Genomic DNA, 24,847 nt, shown 5'->3' on the forward strand with positions numbered 1-24,847 from the left:
AGGGATTGGTGTGGTAAATAGGAGTCGTAAGTAGGGTATGCCAGATAGCCTCAAGAGATTGTGATTTTGTGAAACTTTGGTTCATGGTGATGGTTTACGTGGGGTAATTCTTTAGCGTTAAAGATATGCAAGTCTGTCTTCATTGTAAGCAGAATACACTAATGGACAAGGGGCCGTATTGGCTTCCCCAGGTCCCGGCCCAACCCTCTGACCTTCCCGTTCCTTTAAGCAGGTCTTCGGTCGATCCACCAGGGATCCTGCAGCTGGTTCAGACCAATCTGCGATGGGTCCACTAAAGCTAGAGTGGATCGCCTTATCTGCGTTATACTTGTGACGCCGGTCAAGGCCATGACCAACCTGAATTCCTCAGCGATGATATCCAATGCTAACCCGACTCCCCCCTCTCCGCCAGCAGCCAGCCTGCATCGGTCTTCGGCGTCAGCAGAGGGCACATGCCGCGACTCTCACGGCCACTCACCCCCAAAGAATAGCTCGACCCAGCAGGACAACGTCTGCACCCAAAGCTAGTGCTCGATACACGTCCAATCCCTTTCGAATACCTCCGTCGAAGAATATAGGTATACGGCCTTGAATGACATCTGCTATGGCTGGTAGAGCATCAATGCTTGCTGGAGCACCATCGAGCTGTCGTCCGCCTTGACATAATGTCAGCACCTTCTTCGGCCTCGTCCACTATTTGATGTACGCACCATGATTTGAGACGACAACACCGTCAACGCCATGATTGAGCGCTAGAGCAGCGTCTTCGGGATGTAGAATACCCTTCACAAGTAACTTCATCTTGGTCACCGATCTCAACCATGGAATGAGTTCATCCCAGTGCATTGACGGATCTAAGATACTGATCAGTCGCGACCTCCATGGATTTCATCTGTTGACACATACCTTGCGCCATCGTTTCACCAGAAGCTCGGCGAAGATGAGGGGGAAGTTCGAACTTTTCTCTCAGGAACGTGAGTCTTCGACCCAGGTAAGGTCTATCAACGGTAATGAGAAGCGCTGTGTACCCTGCTTCTTCTGATCTTGTGATGTAGTCCTTTGTACTGGCTCGATCACTGGCTGAAATGAGCACGAAAGGTGAAAACTGGTTTGTCAATACCAAATGCCACGCAGTGTCTTTGCATCCAACTTACAAACGTATAATTGCTGCCACCAGTCGCTATCTGCGATTTCGTAGCCATCTTCTTCTTGCTTGACAGCCCCATTGAGCTGGCTTCGAGCCGTTTTGCCGGCCTCTATCACGTCTTCCAGACTTGAGGTAGACGAGGACGATAATCCCATCGATACACCTCTTTTAGCGGCAGCTGCATGCAATACCGTCCATCAGTGACCACCCACGGGATGCCGAATCCCAAGATACAACTGACCTCTCGCTACGTCCAGTTCTCCATCATATCCAGCTAATTTGTGGAATGCAGATGGGCCAACAGCGAAAGGCACGTTCTGGCTGATGTCAATATCGGTTCAGTGATCGGACCCGGTCGAGGAACAATCGGAACAACCCTACATACCGCTTCCCCCAGATTGGTCTGCTCCTAACATCCAGTTTACCCGGTCCTACATCAACTAGATATCTAGGTACCACTCGATACCTCTGCAAAGATGTTATGTTCTCTTTCAGCGTTATCTCATCTTCAGCTCCTCCATCGTAGTACTGCCGAACGGATTTTGGCAGTTTATCGAGAGCTATCTGTGGTGGTTCAAGCTCCTGGTCAACCGCCCACTCTTATAACCCATCAGCTCAGTTTAAGCTTTGACTTACCTGTTCCAAGTCAGCAATGCTGACTGGCTTTGTGTGTAAAGGCATTATCTGCGTGGGGTGTGATTGGTTTGAGGAGTCGACGATCGAGATGATTCTTGGGATCAACAATAATACTGTCTGCACATGCTCCTCTCTCAATCGTAGAGTAAGCCCGGAAGTCATCAACAATGCCAAGATCCTCAAATCCTCATCTGTTCCATCGGCTGGAGCCGAATTATGGCGAACAATCACACCAAGATACATCGTGCTTAATTTTAGACATGCTTGTTCAGGGTCAAAGATGTCTAATTTACAATTTATGAATGATACGTGATGGCGAGTAACATTTTCAGTGGAAATTATCACTCAAAAGTCATCTTGAGCCGTTGGGATCAAGTATACAGGAGGTCTCCACGACTGAAATTTTGGTAAAAGAACAACAAACGTTTTATGACGTGCTGGTCAAGTGATGGACAAATGTCGTTTGCATCAGTCGGCAAACAAGCAATTCCATCGGACTTCGGTGACTTAGATAGGATCGATCACTCTTATATAAGAGACGATTTTTGCTTTTTATCGTTGGCAGATATGTCCAGAGTCAATCTCAATTCAGGAGCACCAAGAAGCACCCAGACATGTCCAAACACACGGACACTAATGGTTACGAAGATACCACCGTTCTCGACGACGAGAAGGCGGCTATTCCGGAAGCTTATCGAGAGCCTCCTAAAGCGACCTGGAAGGGACGTATTTGGGATACATTTGATGCTCCTCCAGAGGTTTGTTTCGGTTCAATCTAACCTTCCAAATATAGCACCACGCTGACGGACCTTGACAGGAGCGAAAGCTGCTGTTCAAGCTCGATGCCGTACTATTGCTGTTCGGCTGTTTAGGGTGGTTTATCAAGGTAAATCCACTTTCATTTAACGATTGTGGCAAGTTGGCTGACTTGAAAGCAGAATCTTGATCAAGAGAATTTGGCTACGGCTTTCGTGTCTGGTATGAAAGAAGATCTTGGAATGTTGCAAAACCAATATACCACTGCGCTGACGATGTGGACGGTCGGCTACTGTATTGGTCAAATCCCTTCCAACATGGTGCTCCTGCATGTTTCCCCAAGGTACTGGATTCCTACACTGGAAGCTGTTTGGGGTTTGTGAGTATATCTTTCGCCACGATCATTGACAAGCACTGATGCTGGCTTAGATGTACTCTCCTGACTTACCGGGTCACCAATCATAAGCAGCTGTATGCTTTGAGGTTTTTCGTTGGTCTTGCGGAAAGTGGCATGGTGAGTCTTTCTCCCGGAGACTGTGCGTGACTTTGCTGAAACACAAATGAATATCATAGTATCCAGCTTTGCATTGGATATTGGGATCGTATTATAAGGTAGGTAGTATGGGCGGACACCAGACATAAAATGCTCACGATAGTTTCCAGCCCAACGAGTTGGCGAAACGAGCGTCTCTGCTTGGTACCTCTGCTGGTCTGGGTGCATTGTTCTCGTCGATCCTGCAAGCGGCTGCTTATACCAATTTGGACGGCCACAATGGTCTTGCTGGGTGGAGATGGTAAGTATTCAATGGGATTGTGTTCGATACAGCGATTGTGGCTGAACCTACAAACACAGGCTGTTCATCATCGATGCGGTCATTACGCTTCCGGTCGCTTTGCTAGGACTGGTCTTCCTGCCAGCTGTTCCCGGACACGCCCAAGAGAAACCATCGTTCTGGTTATCTCAAACAGTGGGTACAGGACCTGCTGCTCTCGTAAGTACCTCGGCTGATGCCAGGAACGATCTTCAGGATCTCGATCTCGCGAGGAGCCGAATGGAATCAGTGGGCCGAGCTCCGCAGAAGGCCTTGACGTGGAAGCGTGTGCTCGCGTATTCCAAGACATGGCATTTCTACCTTTTGCCACTGATGTATGTGAGTATGAGGGCTGGTTAACACAATCTTACAGCATGGGACTGAATGACTGTCGTGCAGATGGTTTGGAATAATTCGATCAAGTATACCGCCATAATGCCTTTCTGGTTGAAAGATAAAGGTAATCCTGTCCAGAGAGGAGTTGCGGAGCGTAATCATCTTGTGGTGAGTTGCAGGTCGATCATTTCAGTCGCATTCAGTCCAATCACTTGCTTAGCCCTCTATCACCATAGATGCCTATCACCGGAATTGTAAGTTTGTCTCACATACTCATCAGTACATGACAATCTGACTCGCTGTGTCAGGGGATTGTGACCGGTTGGATAGCTGGTTGGACATCAGACGGCTTTTTGAAAGGGAAGCGTTGGCCCATCATTGCGCTCTACAACTTGATCGTACTGGTAACCGCGATAGCTTTGGCAGTCATGCCGTTGTGGAAAAATCTAGGTGGACATTTCGCACTATATTGTGAGTGGCCCTCTCTGTCCGCTGCGTGATAGAAGATCGGTGCTTACCTTCTCGCAAACTTCAGATCTGAGTGGAGCGTGAGTATAAGTACGTCCGAACATTTCTGTGCATCGAACTGACCCTCCATCTAGTGGTACTAACATTGCCGGTCTATATTTCGCTTGGATCAATGAAGTGAGTGAGATCTTTACAAACCGCTGCGCCTTCCCCTGACATCACTCCTACAGATTTGCGGTACAGACGCAGAGAAGCGAGCTTTAATCTTGGCCATGAGTAACGATGCGAGCTTCGTGTTGCAGGTGAGTGTTCCAGACTACCGACCATGAATCGTGCAACTGACTTCTGGGTTCCAGTCCATAGTACCCAACTTCGTATGGAAGCAAGTCGATTGTGAGTCGGGAGTATGCTTTCTGGCCGTTTATTCGATAACTCACCATCATTGACAATACAGATCCAAAGGCCACTAAAGGTTTATGGTATACTACCGCACTTTCAATCTTCTTGAGTAAGTCTGAGCAACGTTTCGAAGCCTCGCCGCACTGACCACTTGTCTGGAAAGTGTTCATCATAGCGACCGTCAGGTATCTTCATATTAGGGACAAGGTTTTGGCGATTCGAGCCGCGAATGAAAACAAAGATGAAGAGACAGAGAGTCCAGGTGTATATGAAAACTACGATGATGTCGACGCGAAGAAGTGATCGGGATCTTGAGAGCCTGCTGTCGTCGTATGTGAACGAGGGGCGAGCGCTGAGTAGAGTTAGGCTGAGAGGTAGACGATCGGTATAGGTTGGTAGGATATATGGTAGAAAATTGGAAGATGTGCATTCGCAGTAATATAGATCTGTAGAAGGCATCATATGCATCGCTCCAGTGGCGTATACCCTTCCACTCCACACCAATCGCCCCGAACTATCTCGGCATTGAGCTCTTTTCACTTTCGGATTTGACCGGACCGATGTCAAAGTGGGTCTTATGAGATCTTCAGGGATGGGAGGGAAGAATAGCACAAATCGCAATATGAAGTGCTGGGAAGGACTGGTAGAATTGCAACATCAGCAAAGTGATCAGTGATAGCGAAACAGTACTTCGATAGTCTTTCACCTACCAATGATATAGCATCGACGGAGAATTGCTTGCGCCAGATCAGCCAACATGTCTTCAGCAGGCGATATCATCTACAAGGGTACGTCGCAATGTCTCTGGTAGTGAAGAGGAGCTCACCACCTGAAAATCGCACAGCGTTCATGCCAACGTTGAAGATGGTATTGTGCATCCTGCTGGGGTTTGCAGCTACAAAGAAAGGATGGTTGACTGCTCCAGGAGCGAAAGGGCTGGGAGCGATCGTTGTTGTGAGTGCGACAAGCTACCTCCAGATCGGTATATTGACAACATGTACAGCAAATTACACTTCCAGCGTTGTTGTTCTCCTCCATGGTGACAGCATTCACCCCCGACAACATCAAGGCGTTCGGTCCGCTAGTGATAGTAGCAGTGATGTATCAGATGTTGGGTTTGATTTTCGCATGGATTATAAGGGAGCTGTTTTATGTGCCGATTGACTTTAGATGGGGAATCCTTGTGGTGAGCTCGACTTGTTGGCATCAAGTGGTATATCTTAACACAATCGTTGCTGACCATCACATCGATAGTCCGGACTCACGTCAAATTGGGGTAAGCTGAATCCTGTATCAAACGGAACATTGGAACGACCCGTTGACCCGTGAATCTGTCAGGTAATCTACCAACTGCGATCGTACAGACAATGGCAAAAGAGTCACCTTTCAATCCAGCAGTGGACGTAGATTTGGGTGTTGCATACATAGCGTGAGTCCTGGATATACAGTCTGTCAATTCAATTGTACCACGGATACATCCACGTACAGTGCTAAAATCTTACGTTCCAGGATCTTCATCTTTATCATGAACACAACGTTCTGGGGTTTGGGAGTGCACAAGGTGGGTTTACCATTCTTTACCACGACCAGCTTGCACTGAAACTGTCTAATCATCGCTATAAACAGATGTGCGCATGGGATTTTCAGGATGACCGGCGCAGGCCTGATCAACCCCCGCTCAAGGAGAGATGGTCCTCTCAGCTAGAATCGACGAAAGGAAAGATATCGAAATGGACGGGATTGAAACACCGACACTCAAGGTCAAACATTGATATGGAAAGTCAGACGATACCAGGGATGGAAATGATGGGCAATGTAGAGGATAAAGCGGAACAAGATGAAAATTTCGCACGTAACAACATTGAACCATACATACCACCGACCAACGGCGCAGGAACACCTTCTCAAGAAATCGTACCTCTTGATAGAGTACCGACAAACAACGAGGCAGAGCTGCTTAGACGTTCTTCCCGCAAAACCGCCGACACTCAAGCTCCACCTGATCCCGTCCCTAGTATACATGAGAGTGATAATGTTGTATTGGTTCAACCACTGTGGAGGCGTATTCTTCAGACGGTGTACGACTGGCCCAATGTAACGAAAGCAATCATCATCAGCGTGCCCATCGCCACGATTCAGCCATTGAAAGCACTCTTTGCTGAGACTGAAGGCTGGTCTGGGACTAGGATGCCGTACGGTCCCGATGGGAATCCTCCATTACATTTCGTGATCGAGTTCAGTTCGTTTTTGGGTGCTGTTGCGGTGCCAGGAGCCCTGCTGCTTCTTGGGGCTAGTTTCGCTAGGTTGAAGGTGAGTAGATATCTGGGTATGCTCGTTCATCTGGTATTCGTTCCTCTGGTATTCGTTCCTCTGGCGTCGGTATCTGTCCGCCAGGTAACAGGCTCGCTGATCTATACTGTGATAGGTGCCCAAGAACTGGAAAGACCTCCCACTCTCCGCTATCATAGCTTTGACCTGCTCGAAAAGTAGGTCTACGATCCTTGATAATTGCGAGCTATATGTCGATTACTCGCTGATATGCTGTCACAATAGTGATCCTGGTACCAATTTTCGGAATGTCAGTGACCTAATCATCCCCAAGCTCTTTCGAGGATGATCTAACTGACATCAAACCCAGATTCGTGATCCAGGCATTCCGAGATCATACCTCCCTTTTTCCACGGGAAGATAAGAGTGAGTCATCTGCCTGGATGAACACCTCGGGAGCACTACTGATGGACTTTCTTCTGCAGTCCGAACATTCATCTCAATCCTCTTATCGGGTACACCATCACAGGTTATCCAGCTGGTCGTCACCCAGACATACAATCCCGATGGGACCGCAGAGACCTTGTCTAGTTTCTTGCTTCTCCAGTGTGAGTTCCAAACCACAGAGAAGTCAGACCCTACCGGCTAATGTTACATTATAGACGCTTTGATGTTCATTCTGTCGACGTGAGTGAAGGTTATGGTGATTCTATGAAGGAGTGGCGCTGATAAAATCGATTCTATACCTAGCGCTCTCGCCGGAATCGCTTTGTATATTGTAGAAAGGTGATCAGCCGTCTGATTTGCACTATTGACTTCTTGCATGGGTTGTATCAGTATATACAAGGGTGTCTGTACATGTATGCCCAGTCCATTTCTGGTATTGCACCCCTATTCGAGTGTTGCGGAAAGTGGCCAACCCGAGATCCCGGCTCGGTGATTACCGCATAGCACGCAATCTTATCTGATGATGAGCAATACGTCCAGAAATAGGCTAAGAAGCATTGGTCATAGATATGTGAAAGGATTGCATGGGCATATATACATGGAAGGACGGACAGAGATGCATGGGAAAAGAATGAATCTATTTTATAGCGATCATCATGCTGTGTAGACTGATCATTGTTAGCTTGGGTCTGTCCGTTTCAGCTCTATCACAACAGATCCCATTCGAGTCGCCAGATCTGCAGGATGAGTCGGGCACGTACGAGTTTGAATGGCCAATCAAGGATGTAGCAGTCATAGGTGCTGGAGTATCGTGAGTCGCTCCGGGTAGGCTTCATCGTTTCGCCACTGATGTGAACTGAAACGATCAGAGGGTTATTGGCATATCGAGCTTTGGCGGACAGACATCATTTCAACAAGATCAGAGTATTCGAGAGGGACTCATCACCAGGAGGGAACTGGCATTACTCGGATGAGGAAGCACACGCTGTTGCTATCGAAGACGGACTTACAGACGATTGGTGGAAGTCAGACTACACACCTGCAATGCCGGCAAGGTTGCCTTCGCACGAGATCTATTCCGTCAAGCATAATACAACGATGAAAGACGAGCTGGAAAGTAGACGAATCAACCATAGACAGCCTAAACCACTTTGGAAGAATTTAAGAGCGAATACACCGGCGCCTCAACAGCAGGTGAGCTTTCTCCTCCTAATCTCCCTGATAGGAACCCGCAGGCAAGATGATCCGGATGTGGTTGATGGACCAGGGATCTAATCATGTAATGTTCAGGTGCCAGGCTTCTCCTGGCCGCCAGGCGTGGAATGGGCTTCACATCATTCCAAAGTTCAACGCTATCTACGTTCCTTCGCCTCATGGCTGGGTATCAATAATGGAGACGATGTTGCTACAATATCATATAACACGAGAGTAGAGCTTATAACGAAAGATTTCGATAAGAAGGGACAACAAACCGGTTGGAAGCTGTTGCTGAGAGAGTTTGTCGAGACCAAAGAAGGGCAATACGAAGAGTCCTATTGGGAAGAGGTAAGCATTTTATGACACGATCGGTCTGCTCGAAGAAGTGGCTGATGGTGTTCATAGCATTTTGATGCTGTCGTGGTGGCTTCCGGACGGTTCAATATACCCCACATTCCTGCTATCCCCGGTCTTGTCGAGTGGCAGAAACGATTCCCAAAGCAGATATTGCATTCAAGACAATATAGATTCTCGGAGAGCATACAGTATAAGAATGTCATCGTCGTGGGAGCATCTGTGAGCTGAAGGCTGGTCAATGGAGAATCTGGTGACTGATCTCCGCAATCTAGGCAAGCGCTACTGGCATCTCGCTGGATATCAACACATCAGCCAAAACAAGTTACCTGAGTATACGAGTCAGTGATAACAGCCGACTATGAATCGGCTTCTCATCGCTAATATGACCGATATCTCAATAGGAACACAGCAACGATCCTCGAGCTCCTGTTCGAAGAGAGACACATCTCAACTCGGTACCTTCGAATACGACCATCATCGGGGAGATTGCAAAGTTCCATCCTATTCCCAAAGGTGGTGATATTAGCGATGGGAAGATTGAGCTCCTGAATGGAACTGTGAGTACTACCTAGCTTGAAGAGGAGTTTTGCCAAAACACTAACAGAATTGTTCAAGATTCTCACTGGAATCGACCAACTCATCTTTGGCACTGGATTCCGATACGCATTCCCGTTCCTACCACAGTATCACAATTCCACTGTGTCAGGAAATGAAACAGTAGATAGCGAGGAACAACCTATCATCACAGACGGGTCTCATGTTCGATCGCTATATCTCGATACGTTCTACATCGATCAGCCGACTCTGGCATTCCAAGGACGTAAGTTGCATCTGATATCATCGATTTGAAGATACGAGTAGAGGGTATTGACGATGTGGAATGTTTCTCAGAGAACGTCGGGATCCAGACTTTCATATACGGCAAATACGCAGGAGAAGCAATCGCGAGAGTGTGGAGTGGGAAAGCCGATCTACCGAATAGAAGGGCTCAATGGAGACATTTCTGGAATACCGTCGAAGAGAGAGGAGGCCTGAGGAAAGGTTTCCAGTGGCTGAATAATGAAGCCAACAGTCGTGAATTGTTCCGCTCGTTTCGATCGGTGGAAACGGCACTTACGTGCGATGATTTCCACCACAGGATACCTGAACTATTTCGTAGCTTGGCTCAACTCGGCGGCTATCAAGACTGGAGATAAGCTACTGGAACTCCCGCCTGACGTGTGAGTAATCCTGGCATTGAATCGTGATTCCTGGCCAAGCTGATGTGAGATATGATTATGCATAGCTCTGAGGAAATGGATCTGTGGATGAAAGCTAGAGCTGCTGGAGTATCAGTAAATCCAGATGGTAGGAATGACCTCTGGCAGACCTCGCTGAACGAGAACCGAAGATGGAGAAGAGCTGTTATGGATGATTGGTGAAGATAGACGTTCAGTATATGAATGGGGAAACGAATAGATGTCAATCAATACTGTACTGTAGTATACACAGATCATTCATGTAGCTTGATTGTACCTTGACAACCATACAGCTTACACGTGTGAATGCTGTGCAACGGAGATGGTGACGATGACCTTGATGGTGATACGGCCATCCGGTCTGATGATGAGGATGATGGTGATGATGGTGATGACAATTGTCTCCTCTATCAAACCATTCCTTCTCTTCTTCTCTTCTTCTATCTTCCATATTGATTGATCACTTTCCGATAGATCAAGCTCATCATCACCATCACCACCACCCCCACTCTCACTCTCAAGATGCACGTCGCCATCGTCGGAGCAGGCTACTCTGGCTTAGCAGCAGCGACAACGTTGCTTTCTTTTGGTCACTCGGTGGTCATCTTCGAATCATCACCAGATGTAGGAGGGGTATGGTCATCTACCAACCACTACCCAGGACTGAAAGCGCAGAATACGGGAAATACCTATTCCTTCTCGTCTTTACCCATGCCCAAGGAGTACCCTTTACACCCTGATTGTCAACAGATTCAAGCTTATCTCGAGCTGTACGTCAAGAGAAACAAGCTGGACCAGGATGGGAGGTTGAGATTGAACACGAGAGTGATCAGAGCTGAGAAGAGGGATGGTGGTTGGGTATTAGAGGTGGGTTGAGGTGTTCATTGGACGCTGACAGTTTCTCTTCAACCTATCGTTGTCTTCATGAATCAAGCTGATGATACTGCTCATTGACCCTCGCTCAAGGTCCGCTCAAACGATCATCAAAACCAACTCCTCTCATTCGACTACCTCATCTGCGCAGCTGGCGTGTTCAATCAACCTAATATACCATCATTCCAAGGAATCGATACCTTCACTTCATCAGGCGGTATCGTCGTCCATACATCCAACGTCCACAAGCTCACCGACCTCAAGGATAAGAACGTAGTAGTGATCGGATTTGGTAAATCAGCTTGTGATGTAGCTGTTGCTACGACACCTGTATCCAAATCAGTCACTTTGGTAGCGAGGGATGTCATCTGGAAGTTGCCTACATACCTTGGTGGGGCATTGCATTACTCATACCTTCTCTTGACCAGATTTGTGAGTTGTCTTCGATGAAGAGACCACTCTCCACATACGACACATTGCTAATCATATCTCCTTATTCTCCTCTCCTGTCTTGTGCGCAGGGCGAAGCTCTCTTCCCCTATATACGACCATGGAGATCTCAACACTTCCTCAACTATGGACTCGGTAGATATCTTCGATCCGCCCTTCTCGCCCTAGTCACTTGGGTGATCACGATCCAGCTTAGACTCGTCACATTCGGATTATTGCCCAACAAACCGTTCGAGACCATCGCCAGGGCAAGTGTTTCTCTGGCTACTCCTGGATTCGTCGATGTTGTGGAGAACGGTAGTCTCAAAGTAGAGCGAGGTGTGACAGTTGAATCGCTGGGTGAGGGGAAGGTAAAGTTGTCGGACGGGAGGGAAATGCCTGTGGACGTGATTATCTGTGGAACAGGTTGGAATCACGATATCCCTTCCTTCTTACCTCAAGAATGCAGAAAGAAGATTCTGAATCAAGATGGAGATTGGATACTTTATAGGTATATCTTGCCTACCGATTTACCAGGTTTGGCATTCATAGGATACAACTCTTCGGTCTTCTGTCCTCTCACAGCGGAAATCTCATCGTTATGGTTAGCTTCTCACTTGGAACGTTCACTAGGACTGATCCGACAACTCCCCAGTAAGGAACAACAACGACTTGAAGCTGGAGAAGAGATCGCATGGCTCAGAAAGAGGACGGACGGGCATCATGCCAATGGGACTGATATCGTACCCTTCTCTTTGTCCAATATCGATGAGATGTTGAACGATCTGGGATTTGGCATTGTTTGGTTTGACTGGTTGAGGGAATGGTTGTTGCCTGTCAACCCTGGTGCATGTGAGTAAAGTAAGATAGGCGGTGATGACATGCTGATATATTGACGTCTTGACCGTAGACTCGCATATCTTGCCAAACCTTCTCAGTCGACGAGATGCGTTGAAGGGGGGACACCTGAAGGATGAGTGACGGGGAATACACGCCAATCAATCGATTGTGAGGTATGCAGGTATAGGCGATGAAAGTGAGGAGTAGTGCGATGGTATGATTGAGATAATATGATATGAACATGCATTGTATGTAATATACAAGATGTGAACAATGACAATGACGAGGAGAGTGCGTTGAATGAAATGACGTTGTATGGGTGCAAATGTTAACCTTTTATCTTCTCTCTCTCTTCTTTCTTCTTGTTGTCTTTCACTTGCTCTTCTTCATCTTACCCACACTCATCCAGCAACGACTCCTTGTACTTCCCCATCACCATGTTGTAGTATCATTCACCCACGAACCATGTCATTTTCACGACCAACAACATCCAATTCACGCAAATCATCCGTCACTTCACGACCTCATCCACGTTCACCACTCCCTCCTTCTCTACGTATCCCATCCATCGCACGTAGAATTTCCAACACTCAACTATCATTCGTATTCGCACAAGGAGACTCAGCGGCAAGATCAGATGCATTGAAGAGCGAGGATCAGTTATCTAAACAGCTGGATGGTGATTCGGGTGGGAAACAGATGGGATTGAGAAGTAGGAGATCATCTTCAGCTACAGTAAGAACGGTGAGAACGGTATCTGGGTTGAGAAGTCCAAGTCCTGATCATGCAAGTGTCATGGAAGTGGAAGAAGATGATTCACAGCCTGTAGCTGGGCCATCATCACCAAGGACTACATCAGACAACATCGCTTCGTCATCACCACGTAGGCAGCCTTCACCCCCGCCGCCCAGACGAATACTGAACCCAAAAACATCTTCATCATGGCTTAGATGGAACTCTCCCACTCCGTCATTCCCAAGATCACCTTCGATGAACAAAGGGAAAGGGAAAGCAAAAGAGCTGGTGGACGATGTGACAGAAGTGGACAGTAGTAACGCTCAAGATTGGCCATCCAAACCATTACCTTCAACTGTACCTCCTCCAATACCATCGTCTGATTCCATACCTCAATCTCAATCAACCTCACCACAGCTCGCCCCTGCCGACCCAACAACAGGATCCACATCTGCACCTTCGATACCCTCTCCACTACCTGCTTCCATTGTGGATCCACATGATCAGGTACCACCCTCTACTACCAAATCTCGTGGATGGTGGGGCCGTTCGACTCCAGTCCAGCCGACTCAGCGACAAGAATCACACAAACATCCTGAGAGTGGACCACCTCGGATTGAACCTCCTCTCTCTGCGGCTGAAGCTACTGCGTCTGCTGCACCCGCTCCAGAACCCCTATCTGCTGCCTCAGCCATTTCTCAGTCGATGACAAAGACAACATCGCCAGACGATACTGCTTCCGCATCACCCTCATCCCCTACGACTACCACCGCTCAACCAATCTCATCGTCTGTCACAACTGACAGCAATGTAATGCCTGCTCCTACATCCACTGCTCCTCCGGTTGGTCAAGGATGGAAAGTTTATCTAGGCTGGGGAAGTAGTAGAAAAGATAGCGATACCAAGACGGGGCAAATAGAAGACATCCCTACTTCAAGCGATGATGATGGGCAGAGTGCAACTGTAATCTCGCCCCAAGATCACATCAGTGACTATGGAAGGCCTGAGGTTGTCGATACTTCTGCTCTACCTTCACCAGACGTCCACGCATCCGCTGCTCCGCAATCACCTATATCCATTGATCCCTCCTCTCCTCCTTCCGCTCCACCCCAGCCATGGTCATCCTATCTTTATTCCTTCGTCGTCCCACCACCTCGTCAACACCCAGTGACGACTGCTCATCCAGCTCATGCTCACCCGGTCGAGCCGTCCTCACCGACAGAAGACCAGAAGCCTGTTCATAACGACCCACCTCCGGACGTCAACATACGAGAAGCTGCACCTGTTCCTCAAACAGCACCTGAACCTGACCCGGCTGCAACACCATCCACAGCGACATCACCCATACGCAATGCCGATAGGAGACCATCAACCACTGGATGGCTTAATTATCTTGCCCTCAGAGCAAGTCAGAAGAAGATAGCTGGAAGTTCAGTCAACATAACTGAATCTGATGCCAAAGCCGCAAGTGGCGAAGAAGTCATGGACTTTTCGACTGATCCTGACTTCCCACCTGCTGCTGCTCCCCTCATTCAATCCCTCGCACCACCTCAGGCAATCAAAGGGAAAGATGTTCAGGTTGCTGCTGAAGCCAAATCCATCAAGAGTGTCACACCTAAACCGTCGCAGAATCTGGATGTGAAGAAGAAGCGATTATCAAATGCTTCCCTGGTTTCTAACGGCAGTCACACTCCAGCATTGGTCTCTCCTAAAGCCAGGTCGTCAATGGACAGCAGTCGTCCCACCGCCAACGGCTCGTCACTTCCCCCACCTCCTCAAACCGTTCAACCTAATCTAGTCATCCCCACCTTTGCTGATACCTTCGATCGACCTCCTCGTTCCTTCTTAGCCACCCCTTCAGCAGTCCCTCAGGAACACCCTGAAACATCCAGAGGTATCACCGCCGCCACTACTGGCTTAGCATGGAAGGCTTTGGGAGCGGTCGGTAGTTATGTTTATGGATCTGGCGATGGAGGACAAAAGGTCACATCGGATACTATACTCGAGAATGAGAAGGAGCTCAGAGGGCGGAAGGAAGGTAGAAACGTTGGTGCAGACCTCCCAAGGAGGATCGGACTGGGCAGGGGTAGTCCGGATGATGGTTGGAGACATGTGAAGAGGGTTGTCGTGATTGGCGTACATGGCTGGTGAGCCCGTTGAACCTCTCCAATATGCTCAACACGCATCACTGATCCTATCTCAGGTTCCCTGCCAAGATGCTCAACAGTGTCATCGGTGAACCTACCGGGACCTCTGTCAAATTCGCCAACATGATGGGTCAGGCGGTTCAGCAGTTCTTCCACGAGAAGGGTGTAGATGATATCCGATTGACTTTGATGCCATTGGAGGGAGAGGGAACTATTGAATCAAGAGTTGATAGGTGAGTCGATGCACTTTGTGCCTTGCTGATACCTCTCAGATTGTACAAAGCATATCTCAGCAACCCTGCTTGGATCAACGACCTACGTCGAGCCGATGCCATCTTCTTCGCCGCCCACTCCCAAGGATGTATCGTTACCACACATCTCATGTCTCGCATGATCGCTCAGGGTCATATACGTACACCTCTCAACGCTGAGGCTGTCTCAAGATGCGAATGGGCGTTCGGTCCCATAGGCGTTGTCCCTTCGGAAGAACCGAGAAGGGGTAGAAAATTCCATACACACGTTCAAGGGTCAGATGGAGGATACCAGAAAGTAGCGATGCTGGCTATGTGTGGTGTTCACCTCGGTCCGCTGTATTCGATCAGCACTTCGACTGTCATTCAGCCATACCTTCAATGGTTCGAGAATGCCGCCGCCAGGGAACTGTTCGAATTCCAGGACTCGTCTTCGGCTGTAAGTGTAGCGTATCAGAAAGCTTTATCGATGGTGTTGGAGAATGAAGTGAGGGTGGTTTTCCTGGCCTCGCTAAATGATCAGGTGGTGAGTTAGGTCTACTATATTTGAGCAATCTTGTAGATTCGGAGGTGCTCATACATTCCTCCACAGGTCCCCATTTACGGCGCATCATTCAGCACCGCTACCCACCCGCTTCTTCTTCGTGCGCTTTACGTCGACGGCGCTTCGTACACCCAATCTGACTTTATGACCAATCTCTTGTGCTTCGCCTTCATGTTAAAAAATGCCGGAATAGACGATCAGAGATTGATAGAGCATTTGAGTGAGGCTACGGCCGGGAGTCTGACTGGTAAGCCTAATCTTTTCTCGTTCGAATAACCTCAGCTCATGTTCAACGCTTCAGGTGTCGGCCATTCAACACCATACGAAGAACTTTCAACTTACTCTCTCGCGGTTCAATATCTATTCCATGCTGGACCTGCCCGCCATCCTATACCACCACTCGAGGTAGAACCCTTCTCCGCTCGAGACGCGAAGAACGATTTCGAATTGCCTTGGATAATGAGAGCATTGGTGGATTCGCCGGAAGTGAAGGATCTGTTTCCGGGGGAGTTGAGGGATTTGAAAGAAGGGATCTTGCATTGGAGACCCAATACAAAGGTGTTGAAAGAGATCAAGAAGAGGGTGAGTCGTTCGTTCATCCCACTATCAGGATATGGAACTGTTCTTGCCATGTCTATTTCGTCGTTCCACTCGTTTACACTGACTTATCACCCTCTGATCCAGCTCGAACCAATGGCAGGCAGACAATCCAAACTTCGAGCCCTCCACACATCACCATCCTCCGCTTCACTCATATCGAATGGAACGGGAGATGGTCTCGGTATCAGTCCGGGTGCAAATAGAGCTCTACAATCAGGTAAGATGAAAGCTCGTCTGTGATTGAGTGAGGTCAGATATTGTTTCTCATTATTCAATGACTGACATCCCTTGTTATACTCTGTTCTAGGCTTGAGGAAAGACTGGTAGATCGTTTGGAATCCGCTACACAACACCATGTAGAATGACCATCATGCATCATGTATCCATGTTGTAAACAGATATCACTCCAATTTAGATCGTTGCTCTTCAGCATCTATCCCGGCAAAGAACTCGTCGACTTCTCCTTGGGTTATTCTCATCCATTGGACCAACGCAACGATCAACAGACTGTTGCCATATACCATACCCATCCTTGGTATTCCCTTGTAGAATTCACGGTCTTTACCAGCAGGTGTACCCTTCGATACGTTGCCAACCTGGCCTGATGGCGTTACCTGAGCGAGACAGGCGTTGAGGGCAGAGGTTGCCACGTCCAGGTACTTCGCACGTTCGAGCAGTCCCTAAGTTTATCAGCAATGCGCTCGAGTCATCCGAAACTCACCAGTCTGATTGCCATGAGAATCCCTCCTGCAAATCCAGCGGAACCGCTTGTTTCCACATAACTCGTAGAATCATCAACCAAAGTATGCCATAGTCCGGTCGCAGGATCTTGAAGCGGGGCTAGGGTATCGACTTGACGTCGTAAGGTTGAGACTAGCATCCGGTGAACAGGGTCGGAGGGGGATAATTCAGTGAGCTCGATGAACATGGGAATGGCCAAGGTGACCTGTAAGTGGTGTTAGTGGTTAAGCCGTAGTCTGACGAAACATAACCCACCCAGCAGTTCCCTCTTGCCCATAGCGCATCGGAGGAATGGGTACCACTTGTCCCAGCTTCGTTGTCAAATCTCCAGGCGTGGTACCATAGACCAGACACCTCGTCCATGAGATATTGCGTGTGAAGGAGGAATTGGAATTTTGCTAGCGTCATCAGCAAACACGTCATAGTCTTGACCACGTACCTTCTTCAATGTATTGTGGTCTGTTGAGCAGCAAACCGATCTTGGTCAAGGGGATGACCGTCATCATCAAGGTATCATCCCATAATTGTCCTTCATTGGCAAGACGGAAAGTGACTGTATAGATTCAAGGATCAGCTCATATGTGTTCAGCACGCAGACTATCGAGCTTACCATGCTGGAACCCTCCTTGGGGTGTCCCTGCAATGATAAGAGGCATCAGCGACCCTTGCATTGTGTGAAGCGATACCATAGACTCACTAGGAAGCTCGTTCATGATCCACTCGGCCCACTCGTCTACCCAACCTTCGAATCGTTCTCTCCACTCGTCATCCAACACGGATCCTTTTCCACGCTTTCGATCGGAATCGAGCAGACAGGCTACACTATACATGACCGCCATGGAGTTGATATTCTTGGTCGGAATCCCTTCTTCCACCCGCTGTTGATACCAATCCTTCATAAGACCGAGTATATATGCTGCTGAAGCATCCGAGGGATCGCTGGATGACCTGAGGTCGTAGTACTGCATGCGTCATCATCAGCAAGGGTTCAAGTGAGAGTGGAAGGCTTTGACTTACATCGAAGAGACCATTCATCCCAATCGCTTGGGGCCATTCCCATCTATGATAGGTACAAGTGTCGATGACACGACCATCCGGAACTTGAGATGTAAGCGTTCTGTAGATGAACACACGATACTCACGTTGATACACGAATCGTCCTGTCTTATCCGCGACTTTAGTCATTCCCTCTATCAACAATGCTAGTCTCAAGCTAGCCTCTTTCAGGTTCAGCTCATAATGACGATAATCGAAAGCAGGACGAGGAGTGAGCTCGTCGAAACCGTCGGCGGTGAAGAGAGCACTGGCGGTTTGACGGTTGTCTTCAGTGATTTGGAGGACCATCTCTGCGACTGTGTTTTGTCAAAGTGATGAGTGGGAGTAGATACGTTTCAAAGTATGAGAACAACACGAGACTCACAGATGTCGAGTATAAAGAGTCATCGATCGCATCCATCCTGATCAAGTGGATGTTCAATGGATACGTCGAGCGATAACAGCCAAAAACGTGACTATCTTATGGATACTACCCACCTGCATGACCTTGTATCGATGGATCTTGTGGATATCTACCCATATCTTGGCGTCGGAGAGTGGATCTTTTGGATTAAACAGCAGTCATCTCAATCGTCTCTATCACCTCGCCATCATAGATAGGAGATAAAAATAAACAACAGATCCACTTGAGATCCAGCTCCATAAGTGGATACTGTTCTTGGCATGTTACATAGTGTTACGGCATCCTGAGCTGACCACTTCTTTCCAAACAAGACTTTCTCTCGCGCTCCAAGCTCTGCGTTGGTTCCATAGCGGATCTGCTACATGGACAATGTCTTGGCATTCCTCGTTCCCACCATCATTTCTGATCATTTGACGATCGACTGAGCTCACTGATCCATCGCGGGCCGCACCAGTTCCATATCGGACCGCTGTATTAGTGGATATGATAAGCACATCCCCAAGTGCCCCAGCTTGTTCCAGGGAAGGTATATAAGTGACCGTTGTGGGCTCCGAAATACCCCACTCATCATCCCTTATCCTAGACCAAGACTTCTACACCTGGACTTATCATCAGGATGTCACAACCTATCGTCGGACATAAGACCACTGAAGACCCAGCTAATTGGATCGACTCCAAGGGCGAGAACGATCACATCGAAGACCTCAAGCATGTGGTCGTCGATCACGTCAACGATAACGAAGCGGCTGCTTATGTTGATCACACCATTATCATTGATGAAGCAGAGAACAAACGGCTCAAGCGGATGATTGACCGAAGGTGAGTAAAGTATCCATCTCCAGTACGATGCTAACCGACTTTATACATAGAATCCTGCCCCTTCTCTGTCTCGCATACTTTGCGCAAGCAATGGACAAGGGAGCTACCAGTCCAATCAGTATCATGGGCTGGCTCGAAGATGTCAATGCGACAGGGCAAGACTATGCTCTGACCAGCACGGTCTTATGGATAGGTCTCGTAGCTGGTAATCCTGTTGTGAGTGCTGGTGAGCGCTGACCTTGAGTGAGACATGCTGAACCGCGTCCATCCCAGGCCTCTCAACTCATTCGACGATTCCCAGTGGCCAAAGTTCTCGCAGCTTCCATGCTCGTATGGACCGCTCTCGCTTTCTGGCTAGTCTTCTCGTTGAAAGTACCCCAAATCTTGGCCAATCGTGCTCTTCTCGGATTCTTCGAAGCGTCTTTTGTGAGTCACGCACTGGCCAAAGTATGACCGAGGCTGACATTCCGCGTGTAGAACCCTTGTCTCGTCACCATCATGGTGCAATGGTATCTCAGCTCCGAGCAAGCGGTCATCTCTGCTATTTGGCATTCTTTCACCTCGCTCTCGACCTGTCTCCAATCCGTCATGGGCTTTGGTTTCTACTATGTCGGTCACAACAACGCTGGTAGTCTTAAAAGCTGGCAGTATCTCCTCTTGACCGCTGCATGCATCTCAGCTATATCTACTGGTGAGTTCTTGGGAAGTCTCCGTGTTCGTGACATGCGCTGACGTCCTCGCAGTCCTCGTCTTCGTCTTCCTCCCGGACAGTCCAACCCGAGCACGCTGGGCGAATGAAGAACTCAAGACCAAGCTCGTTGAGAGGGTACGATCCAACAATCAAGGTATCAAGCAAAAGATCTGGAAGTCGGACCAAGCTTGGGAAACTGCCAAAGATCCTCAGGTCTACGCTCTCTTCGCTTTGACCTTCTGTCAAACCCTTGTCATCGGTGGTGTCGGCAAGTTCAGTGCGCTCCTCATCAACCGAGCCTTTGGGTTCGATGTTGCGACCAGTCAGCTCCTTAAGATCCCTGTCTCAGCGGTCGGGGTCTCTGCGTACTTCTTGATGGCATACTTACAACAGAAGTACGAGCAGACCTTCTTCACCATGATCGGTTTCACGCTGTTGAACATGATTGGCACCATTGTCATCGTATGTGTGCCCCCCAGCAATAAGACTCGAGTGGGCCTCATGCTTGCTTTCCTCTTGCTCCAATTCTTCGGTGCTTGTAACACCGCCACCTCGGTTGTCTTGAGTCGAGTGAGTGGATCGTATCTCGTACTATCATACCTTGGATCTTCTGCTAACTTGGTAACTCAGAACATTGCTGGTCAAACCAAAAAGTCTATCGCTTATGCGACCACATTTATGGCCTGGGGTGCTGGAAATGCGGTGTCTCCACAGCTCTTCTGGTCAACCTGGGCACCACGATACATCCCTTCGCTTTACATCCATCTTGGTTTATACGCCACCTACATCCTCCTCGCCTTGGCTACTCGTACCATGCTCGTCCGAAGAAACGCCAGAAAGGAAGCTGCCCGAAGCTTGCGAGATGGTGAAGAGGTACAAGCCAACCTTCACGCGTTCGAAGATCTCACTGATCTCCAGAACCCCGATTACAAGTACACAATTTAGAGCAGGTGGCGCACGGGTATGATCGGTATCGGCAGGAGAAGGGGATATTTTTGGTATAATGGGATTAGCAATTACAAACGCCAAGGAGCATTCATATACGGAAGAGTCTCGGTTATCTCTTTATGGTCCCACATCAATGTATTAAATCAGTATGTATATAGCGCTTTGAACACGATCGCGATTGAGGATTGGTATGTATTGGTTTTATCGATATATGGCGCGGCACGGTGAATGTGTTGGCGGAATCGACTCCAACTTGAGATGCTCGGATTGACATGGTCGGTTTAGGGCCATTCAGGCTTCAAACCGTATCTTACTTCTGCTCTTTTCTCTTCTCTATACATGCGTTATATACTCATATTCCATAGATCGCAAAACCCCCCAGGACCTCGAGTGGAAGATGATAAACCCGACCTCATCTTGACAGAAGGGAATGATACGAGGGGAATCGTGCCCAGCATTTCTCCTGCATCGACATTGGAATAGCTCATTCACAACATCATACACTGGCATCATTGTGGTATGATCTATCGTCTATGTCAAGTGCCTACGCTACGCGACAGCTCTTTTGTGAACCCTATCACCAAACCTCAGTTCCTACTGACCCCAATCGTCCCAATTGATTCCTGTACTTCTCCCAAATCCAGTACCAGCCGGATCGCTCATGTTGACGATCGTCCCCGTCTCCGCTTCGTACTCGTGCCAGAATGCCACCAGCTGTTGTAGCTTATCGGGATGCTCTTCCGCCAAATTTTTCGTTTCTCCGGGATCTACCGTAGAGCGTCAGCATATGTTACATGTAGTCCAGACGACGAGCAAGATTCACCTTTGTCAAGATTGAACAACAACCATTCGTCTTTGCCTGTAGGAGGAGGTAGCCATACTGCCTTCCACTGACCCTGTCTTATGGCCGCTTGTCCGAATACTAAAATAGTGGTGAGTACACTGAGTACAATGCGCTTAGCGATTTTTACAAAGACCAAAACGCACATTCCCAGCCATGAACAGCATTCTCGTCGTGAACTTCCTTTTCTTTACCCGACAGCCACGAGGCCCACGATTTGCCTCGTGGTTTGTGCACTTTTCGACCTCTAAACTCTGCCCCCGGATGCTGCACACCGGCCAACTCGAGCTATGTACGTCGGTATCATGAGTACGAAACTCAACGCATTGCTCCGAAATCCCACTCACAACAGTCGGGAGGATATCCATTATAGTAGTGAACTCATGTGTGATCGCATTGTCTTGCTGAAGTATCCCACCGAGTTTTGGATAATGAATGATACTTGGACATCGAATCCCGCCTTCGGTCGCCCACGCTTTGTACATTTTGGATGGAGTGGTTGCGGCTTGACCCCAATGTGGCCCAAGGTAAGTCCACTGTGAGGAGGTTAGAGTGTGATCTAACAGCTTTACCACCGAAGCTCGACTTACAGAGTTCCCTCTTCCGATGTTTCCTATGCTGTTGTCGTAAAACTTTTCGATGGTTTTCGAGATCATATCACCCATTACCGGGATAGCCTCAAGCCTATGTAACTGTATCAGCAAGGCTTTCGGCGAAGAACTTCAACTCACAGAGCGCCCTCAGCTCCGTTATCACTGGAGAAGAACACGAAGGTGTTGTCTAATTCTCCCCGGTCCTCCAACAGCTTGACGACTCGTCCAATCTCCTTGTCCATGACCGTCACCATTGCTGCGTAAACTTCCATCTTCCTGGCACTGACCGCTCGCTCTTCGTTTGTGAGATCATCCCAGGCTTTGAAACCGTAAGGACTCATGATCGGATGGGGTACGACCTAGGGTGCATATCATTAGCACAAGCCGTCGATCAAACAAGGCTCCACTCACATCCTCTGCGATCAGCCCAAGCTTCTTCAGTCGTTCCAGTCTCTCCAACCTCAAGGCCTCTGGTCCTGCATCATACCGACCTTTGTACTTGGCGATCTCCTCGTCGGGAGCTTGCAGTGGCCCTTTCCTCCCATTAATTAGTTGAGGGCTTTCAATGTATCTCAAGCATGACTCACAGTGAGGCGCCGTGTAAGGCAGATAGGCGAAAAAGGGTTTCGTTATGTCTCTTTCCTCTAGGAAGCCTAACATACGATCTGTGAAATACGTGGAAGAGTAGAATGGTCCGGGTATATCCTTGTGAGAGACTTGCTCAGCGCCTTCGACATACAGGGGAGGTAGAAATTTCATAGCCGGGGTGTTGTCTTCGAGGAACGGTTCGTATAGATCTGTGGGGTTGCGAATGCCATGAGCCATATGCTAGCCAAGAGACAGCGCAATCTGCTCACAGTGATTGCCAGCACCTGGCAACAACCCGAAGACCTTTTGAAAACCTCGAGCATGAGGTTGAGCATGTTTTGGAAGGCCCAGATGCCATTTGCCTAAAAAACATTAAGCGTAAGTACCAAACAGTGAGTTTTCATGTCAACTCACCAGACATGATTGTTTCGTAGCCAGCATCGGAGAGAATCTCGGGCAAGGCTGCGACACGCTGAAGGAGCTCAAATCACTCAACGGCAGCTCCAAGCCGGTAAAGAAAAACAAGGCACTCACATCGTTCAACATTCCTTCGTAGCCTTTGTGTCCTTGATAGAAGGGATCGCGGGCTATGGTTTCAGCCATTTGTCCAAGGCCGGCTCTGCGACCCGAGTCAGATATCAGTCTTTGGGGCTGTCAGAACGAGAGGACTCACAGATGGTTATCAGTCCCACTCATGAGCATCGATCTATTATGCGATGTCAGCGCATTGTCAGGTTTAGTCCGCCGATACATACCGAGTAGGAGAACATGCTGACGCCGTGTGGAAGCCCGTTTGTCGAAGACCATTGCGTGCCAGTTTGTCCAGATTCGGTGTCGATATCTGCGACGGAAGTCAGCGAAAGGAATGCAGTGAGGGATGGACCGACCCACTTCTGAACCGAAGGCTCCTATATCGCTGAAGCCGAGGTCATCGGCAAGAATCTGAGCAGCATGATTCAGCAAGGCTCGCTTCACTTGTCGAAGCCCTCTACACTCACGATGAGGAAGTTTGGTTGTTTGGACATGTTGCTTCGAGTATACAAAGGGATTTCCAAGTGATGTCTACTTATTCTGACTATGCAGGGCCGAGTGGATGAATGTCCGAATATATCTATGCCGTGATCAGTGTTCTCGAGTGTTATTTTCGGGTTACCGAACGCCGAGAACCAAAAGACGATAGGATGGCGTGATCCCGCGTAAGATTGCGTGATACCGCCACATCGCGCAATCGGTTTTGACAACCACTATCTTTTTGACATGCTGATTATCATGCGGACCTTGCATCCCGACAGAGTAAGATAGGACATCCCAAGCATAGCACGTCTTCTGTGTGCCTGCCCAGACTGATCGTATTCCAGATAAATGTCCAAAATTCCAGATAATAGCTGAGATTGCCGTTCTTTCAGAATGGCAAGCATTGCTCATCGCGAACCAATTTAACATGTGCTAGCTTCGTGCGGACAGTCTTTTCGCGCGAGGTTATGGGCGTATCTTCACTGTATTTGGTAGAGAGCGCCAAGTTAGAGTAGCTACACAGCCTGCCAATTCGCCCACAATGGCGACATCCAGATGTGCAAGATTTGAAAATGAGTGTATAAAAGCGCTTTGGTATCAGCTGGAACACCCGAAGTTAAAATGTTATATATGTGTGTCAGCCCTCGAGATACATTCGGAATGATCTTAGACC

The 24,847-nt window shown here is 48.5% G+C and overlaps 9 protein-coding genes across 9 annotated transcripts; 6 read left to right on the forward strand and 3 right to left on the reverse strand.

The window, feature by feature from the left end:
• Nucleotides 1–224: 224 nt before the first annotated feature.
• On the reverse strand, nucleotides 225–1,828 carry I302_109205 (uncharacterized protein; the record flags this gene model as incomplete). Its single annotated transcript, XM_065870825.1, has 8 exons — nucleotides 225–420; nucleotides 479–656; nucleotides 711–854; nucleotides 907–1,080; nucleotides 1,155–1,325; nucleotides 1,389–1,468; nucleotides 1,533–1,711; nucleotides 1,784–1,828. The coding sequence occupies 8 exons, from the start codon at nucleotides 1,826–1,828 to the stop codon at nucleotides 225–227; spliced, it is 1,167 nt and encodes a 388-aa protein (XP_065726897.1).
• A 569-nt stretch (nucleotides 1,829–2,397) lies between these two features.
• I302_109206 (uncharacterized protein) lies at nucleotides 2,398–4,857 on the forward strand (the record flags this gene model as incomplete). Its single annotated transcript, XM_019194935.1, has 17 exons — nucleotides 2,398–2,541; nucleotides 2,601–2,669; nucleotides 2,722–2,918; nucleotides 2,969–3,053; nucleotides 3,113–3,151; nucleotides 3,203–3,333; nucleotides 3,393–3,507; nucleotides 3,568–3,690; nucleotides 3,751–3,855; nucleotides 3,924–3,941; nucleotides 3,996–4,158; nucleotides 4,223–4,235; nucleotides 4,290–4,332; nucleotides 4,386–4,457; nucleotides 4,512–4,548; nucleotides 4,610–4,663; nucleotides 4,718–4,857. 17 exons carry the CDS (start codon nucleotides 2,398–2,400, stop codon nucleotides 4,855–4,857), a joined length of 1,548 nt encoding a protein of 515 aa, XP_019043771.1.
• A 454-nt stretch (nucleotides 4,858–5,311) lies between these two features.
• Nucleotides 5,312–7,612, forward strand: I302_109207 (uncharacterized protein; the record flags this gene model as incomplete). Its single annotated transcript, XM_019194936.2, has 13 exons — nucleotides 5,312–5,342; nucleotides 5,399–5,508; nucleotides 5,558–5,740; nucleotides 5,809–5,830; nucleotides 5,893–5,983; nucleotides 6,064–6,115; nucleotides 6,181–6,864; nucleotides 6,980–7,040; nucleotides 7,108–7,132; nucleotides 7,193–7,248; nucleotides 7,308–7,430; nucleotides 7,485–7,509; nucleotides 7,573–7,612. 13 exons carry the CDS (start codon nucleotides 5,312–5,314, stop codon nucleotides 7,610–7,612), a joined length of 1,503 nt encoding a protein of 500 aa, XP_019043772.2.
• Nucleotides 7,613–7,925: 313 nt separating this feature from the next.
• I302_109208 (uncharacterized protein) lies at nucleotides 7,926–10,244 on the forward strand (the record flags this gene model as incomplete). The annotated part of the gene is made up of 10 exons (XM_065870826.1): nucleotides 7,926–8,080; nucleotides 8,139–8,463; nucleotides 8,560–8,814; nucleotides 8,872–9,042; nucleotides 9,096–9,161; nucleotides 9,225–9,380; nucleotides 9,439–9,643; nucleotides 9,715–9,897; nucleotides 9,962–10,043; nucleotides 10,109–10,244. The coding sequence occupies 10 exons, from the start codon at nucleotides 7,926–7,928 to the stop codon at nucleotides 10,242–10,244; spliced, it is 1,734 nt and encodes a 577-aa protein (XP_065726898.1).
• Nucleotides 10,245–10,583: 339 nt separating this feature from the next.
• Nucleotides 10,584–12,344, forward strand: I302_109209 (uncharacterized protein; the record flags this gene model as incomplete). Its single annotated transcript, XM_019194938.1, has 4 exons — nucleotides 10,584–10,928; nucleotides 11,028–11,366; nucleotides 11,456–12,215; nucleotides 12,274–12,344. 4 exons carry the CDS (start codon nucleotides 10,584–10,586, stop codon nucleotides 12,342–12,344), a joined length of 1,515 nt encoding a protein of 504 aa, XP_019043774.1.
• A 324-nt stretch (nucleotides 12,345–12,668) lies between these two features.
• Nucleotides 12,669–16,807, forward strand: I302_109210 (uncharacterized protein; the record flags this gene model as incomplete). Its single annotated transcript, XM_065870827.1, has 8 exons — nucleotides 12,669–15,085; nucleotides 15,142–15,318; nucleotides 15,379–15,520; nucleotides 15,632–15,862; nucleotides 15,929–16,127; nucleotides 16,182–16,462; nucleotides 16,565–16,697; nucleotides 16,788–16,807. The coding sequence occupies 8 exons, from the start codon at nucleotides 12,669–12,671 to the stop codon at nucleotides 16,805–16,807; spliced, it is 3,600 nt and encodes a 1,199-aa protein (XP_065726899.1).
• Nucleotides 16,808–16,881: 74 nt separating this feature from the next.
• On the reverse strand, nucleotides 16,882–18,565 carry I302_109211 (uncharacterized protein; the record flags this gene model as incomplete). Its single annotated transcript, XM_065870828.1, has 8 exons — nucleotides 16,882–17,160; nucleotides 17,202–17,426; nucleotides 17,477–17,619; nucleotides 17,697–17,774; nucleotides 17,832–17,858; nucleotides 17,919–18,183; nucleotides 18,239–18,321; nucleotides 18,364–18,565. The coding sequence occupies 8 exons, from the start codon at nucleotides 18,563–18,565 to the stop codon at nucleotides 16,882–16,884; spliced, it is 1,302 nt and encodes a 433-aa protein (XP_065726900.1).
• A 731-nt stretch (nucleotides 18,566–19,296) lies between these two features.
• I302_109212 (uncharacterized protein) lies at nucleotides 19,297–21,135 on the forward strand (the record flags this gene model as incomplete). Its single annotated transcript, XM_019194941.1, has 6 exons — nucleotides 19,297–19,499; nucleotides 19,550–19,715; nucleotides 19,773–19,925; nucleotides 19,977–20,190; nucleotides 20,243–20,760; nucleotides 20,821–21,135. 6 exons carry the CDS (start codon nucleotides 19,297–19,299, stop codon nucleotides 21,133–21,135), a joined length of 1,569 nt encoding a protein of 522 aa, XP_019043777.1.
• Nucleotides 21,136–21,732: 597 nt separating this feature from the next.
• Nucleotides 21,733–24,185, reverse strand: I302_109213 (uncharacterized protein; the record flags this gene model as incomplete). The annotated part of the gene is made up of 15 exons (XM_019194942.1): nucleotides 21,733–21,905; nucleotides 21,962–22,060; nucleotides 22,126–22,267; nucleotides 22,327–22,515; nucleotides 22,570–22,663; nucleotides 22,711–22,931; nucleotides 22,984–23,105; nucleotides 23,160–23,369; nucleotides 23,430–23,522; nucleotides 23,575–23,632; nucleotides 23,695–23,779; nucleotides 23,834–23,866; nucleotides 23,916–24,001; nucleotides 24,052–24,102; nucleotides 24,159–24,185. 15 exons carry the CDS (start codon nucleotides 24,183–24,185, stop codon nucleotides 21,733–21,735), a joined length of 1,683 nt encoding a protein of 560 aa, XP_019043778.1.
• Between the last annotated feature and the right edge of the window lie 662 nt (nucleotides 24,186–24,847).

This window comes from Kwoniella bestiolae, chromosome 8 (assembly GCF_000512585.2).
Source record: "Kwoniella bestiolae CBS 10118 chromosome 8, complete sequence".
Lineage (NCBI taxonomy): Eukaryota > Fungi > Basidiomycota > Tremellomycetes > Tremellales > Cryptococcaceae > Kwoniella > Kwoniella bestiolae.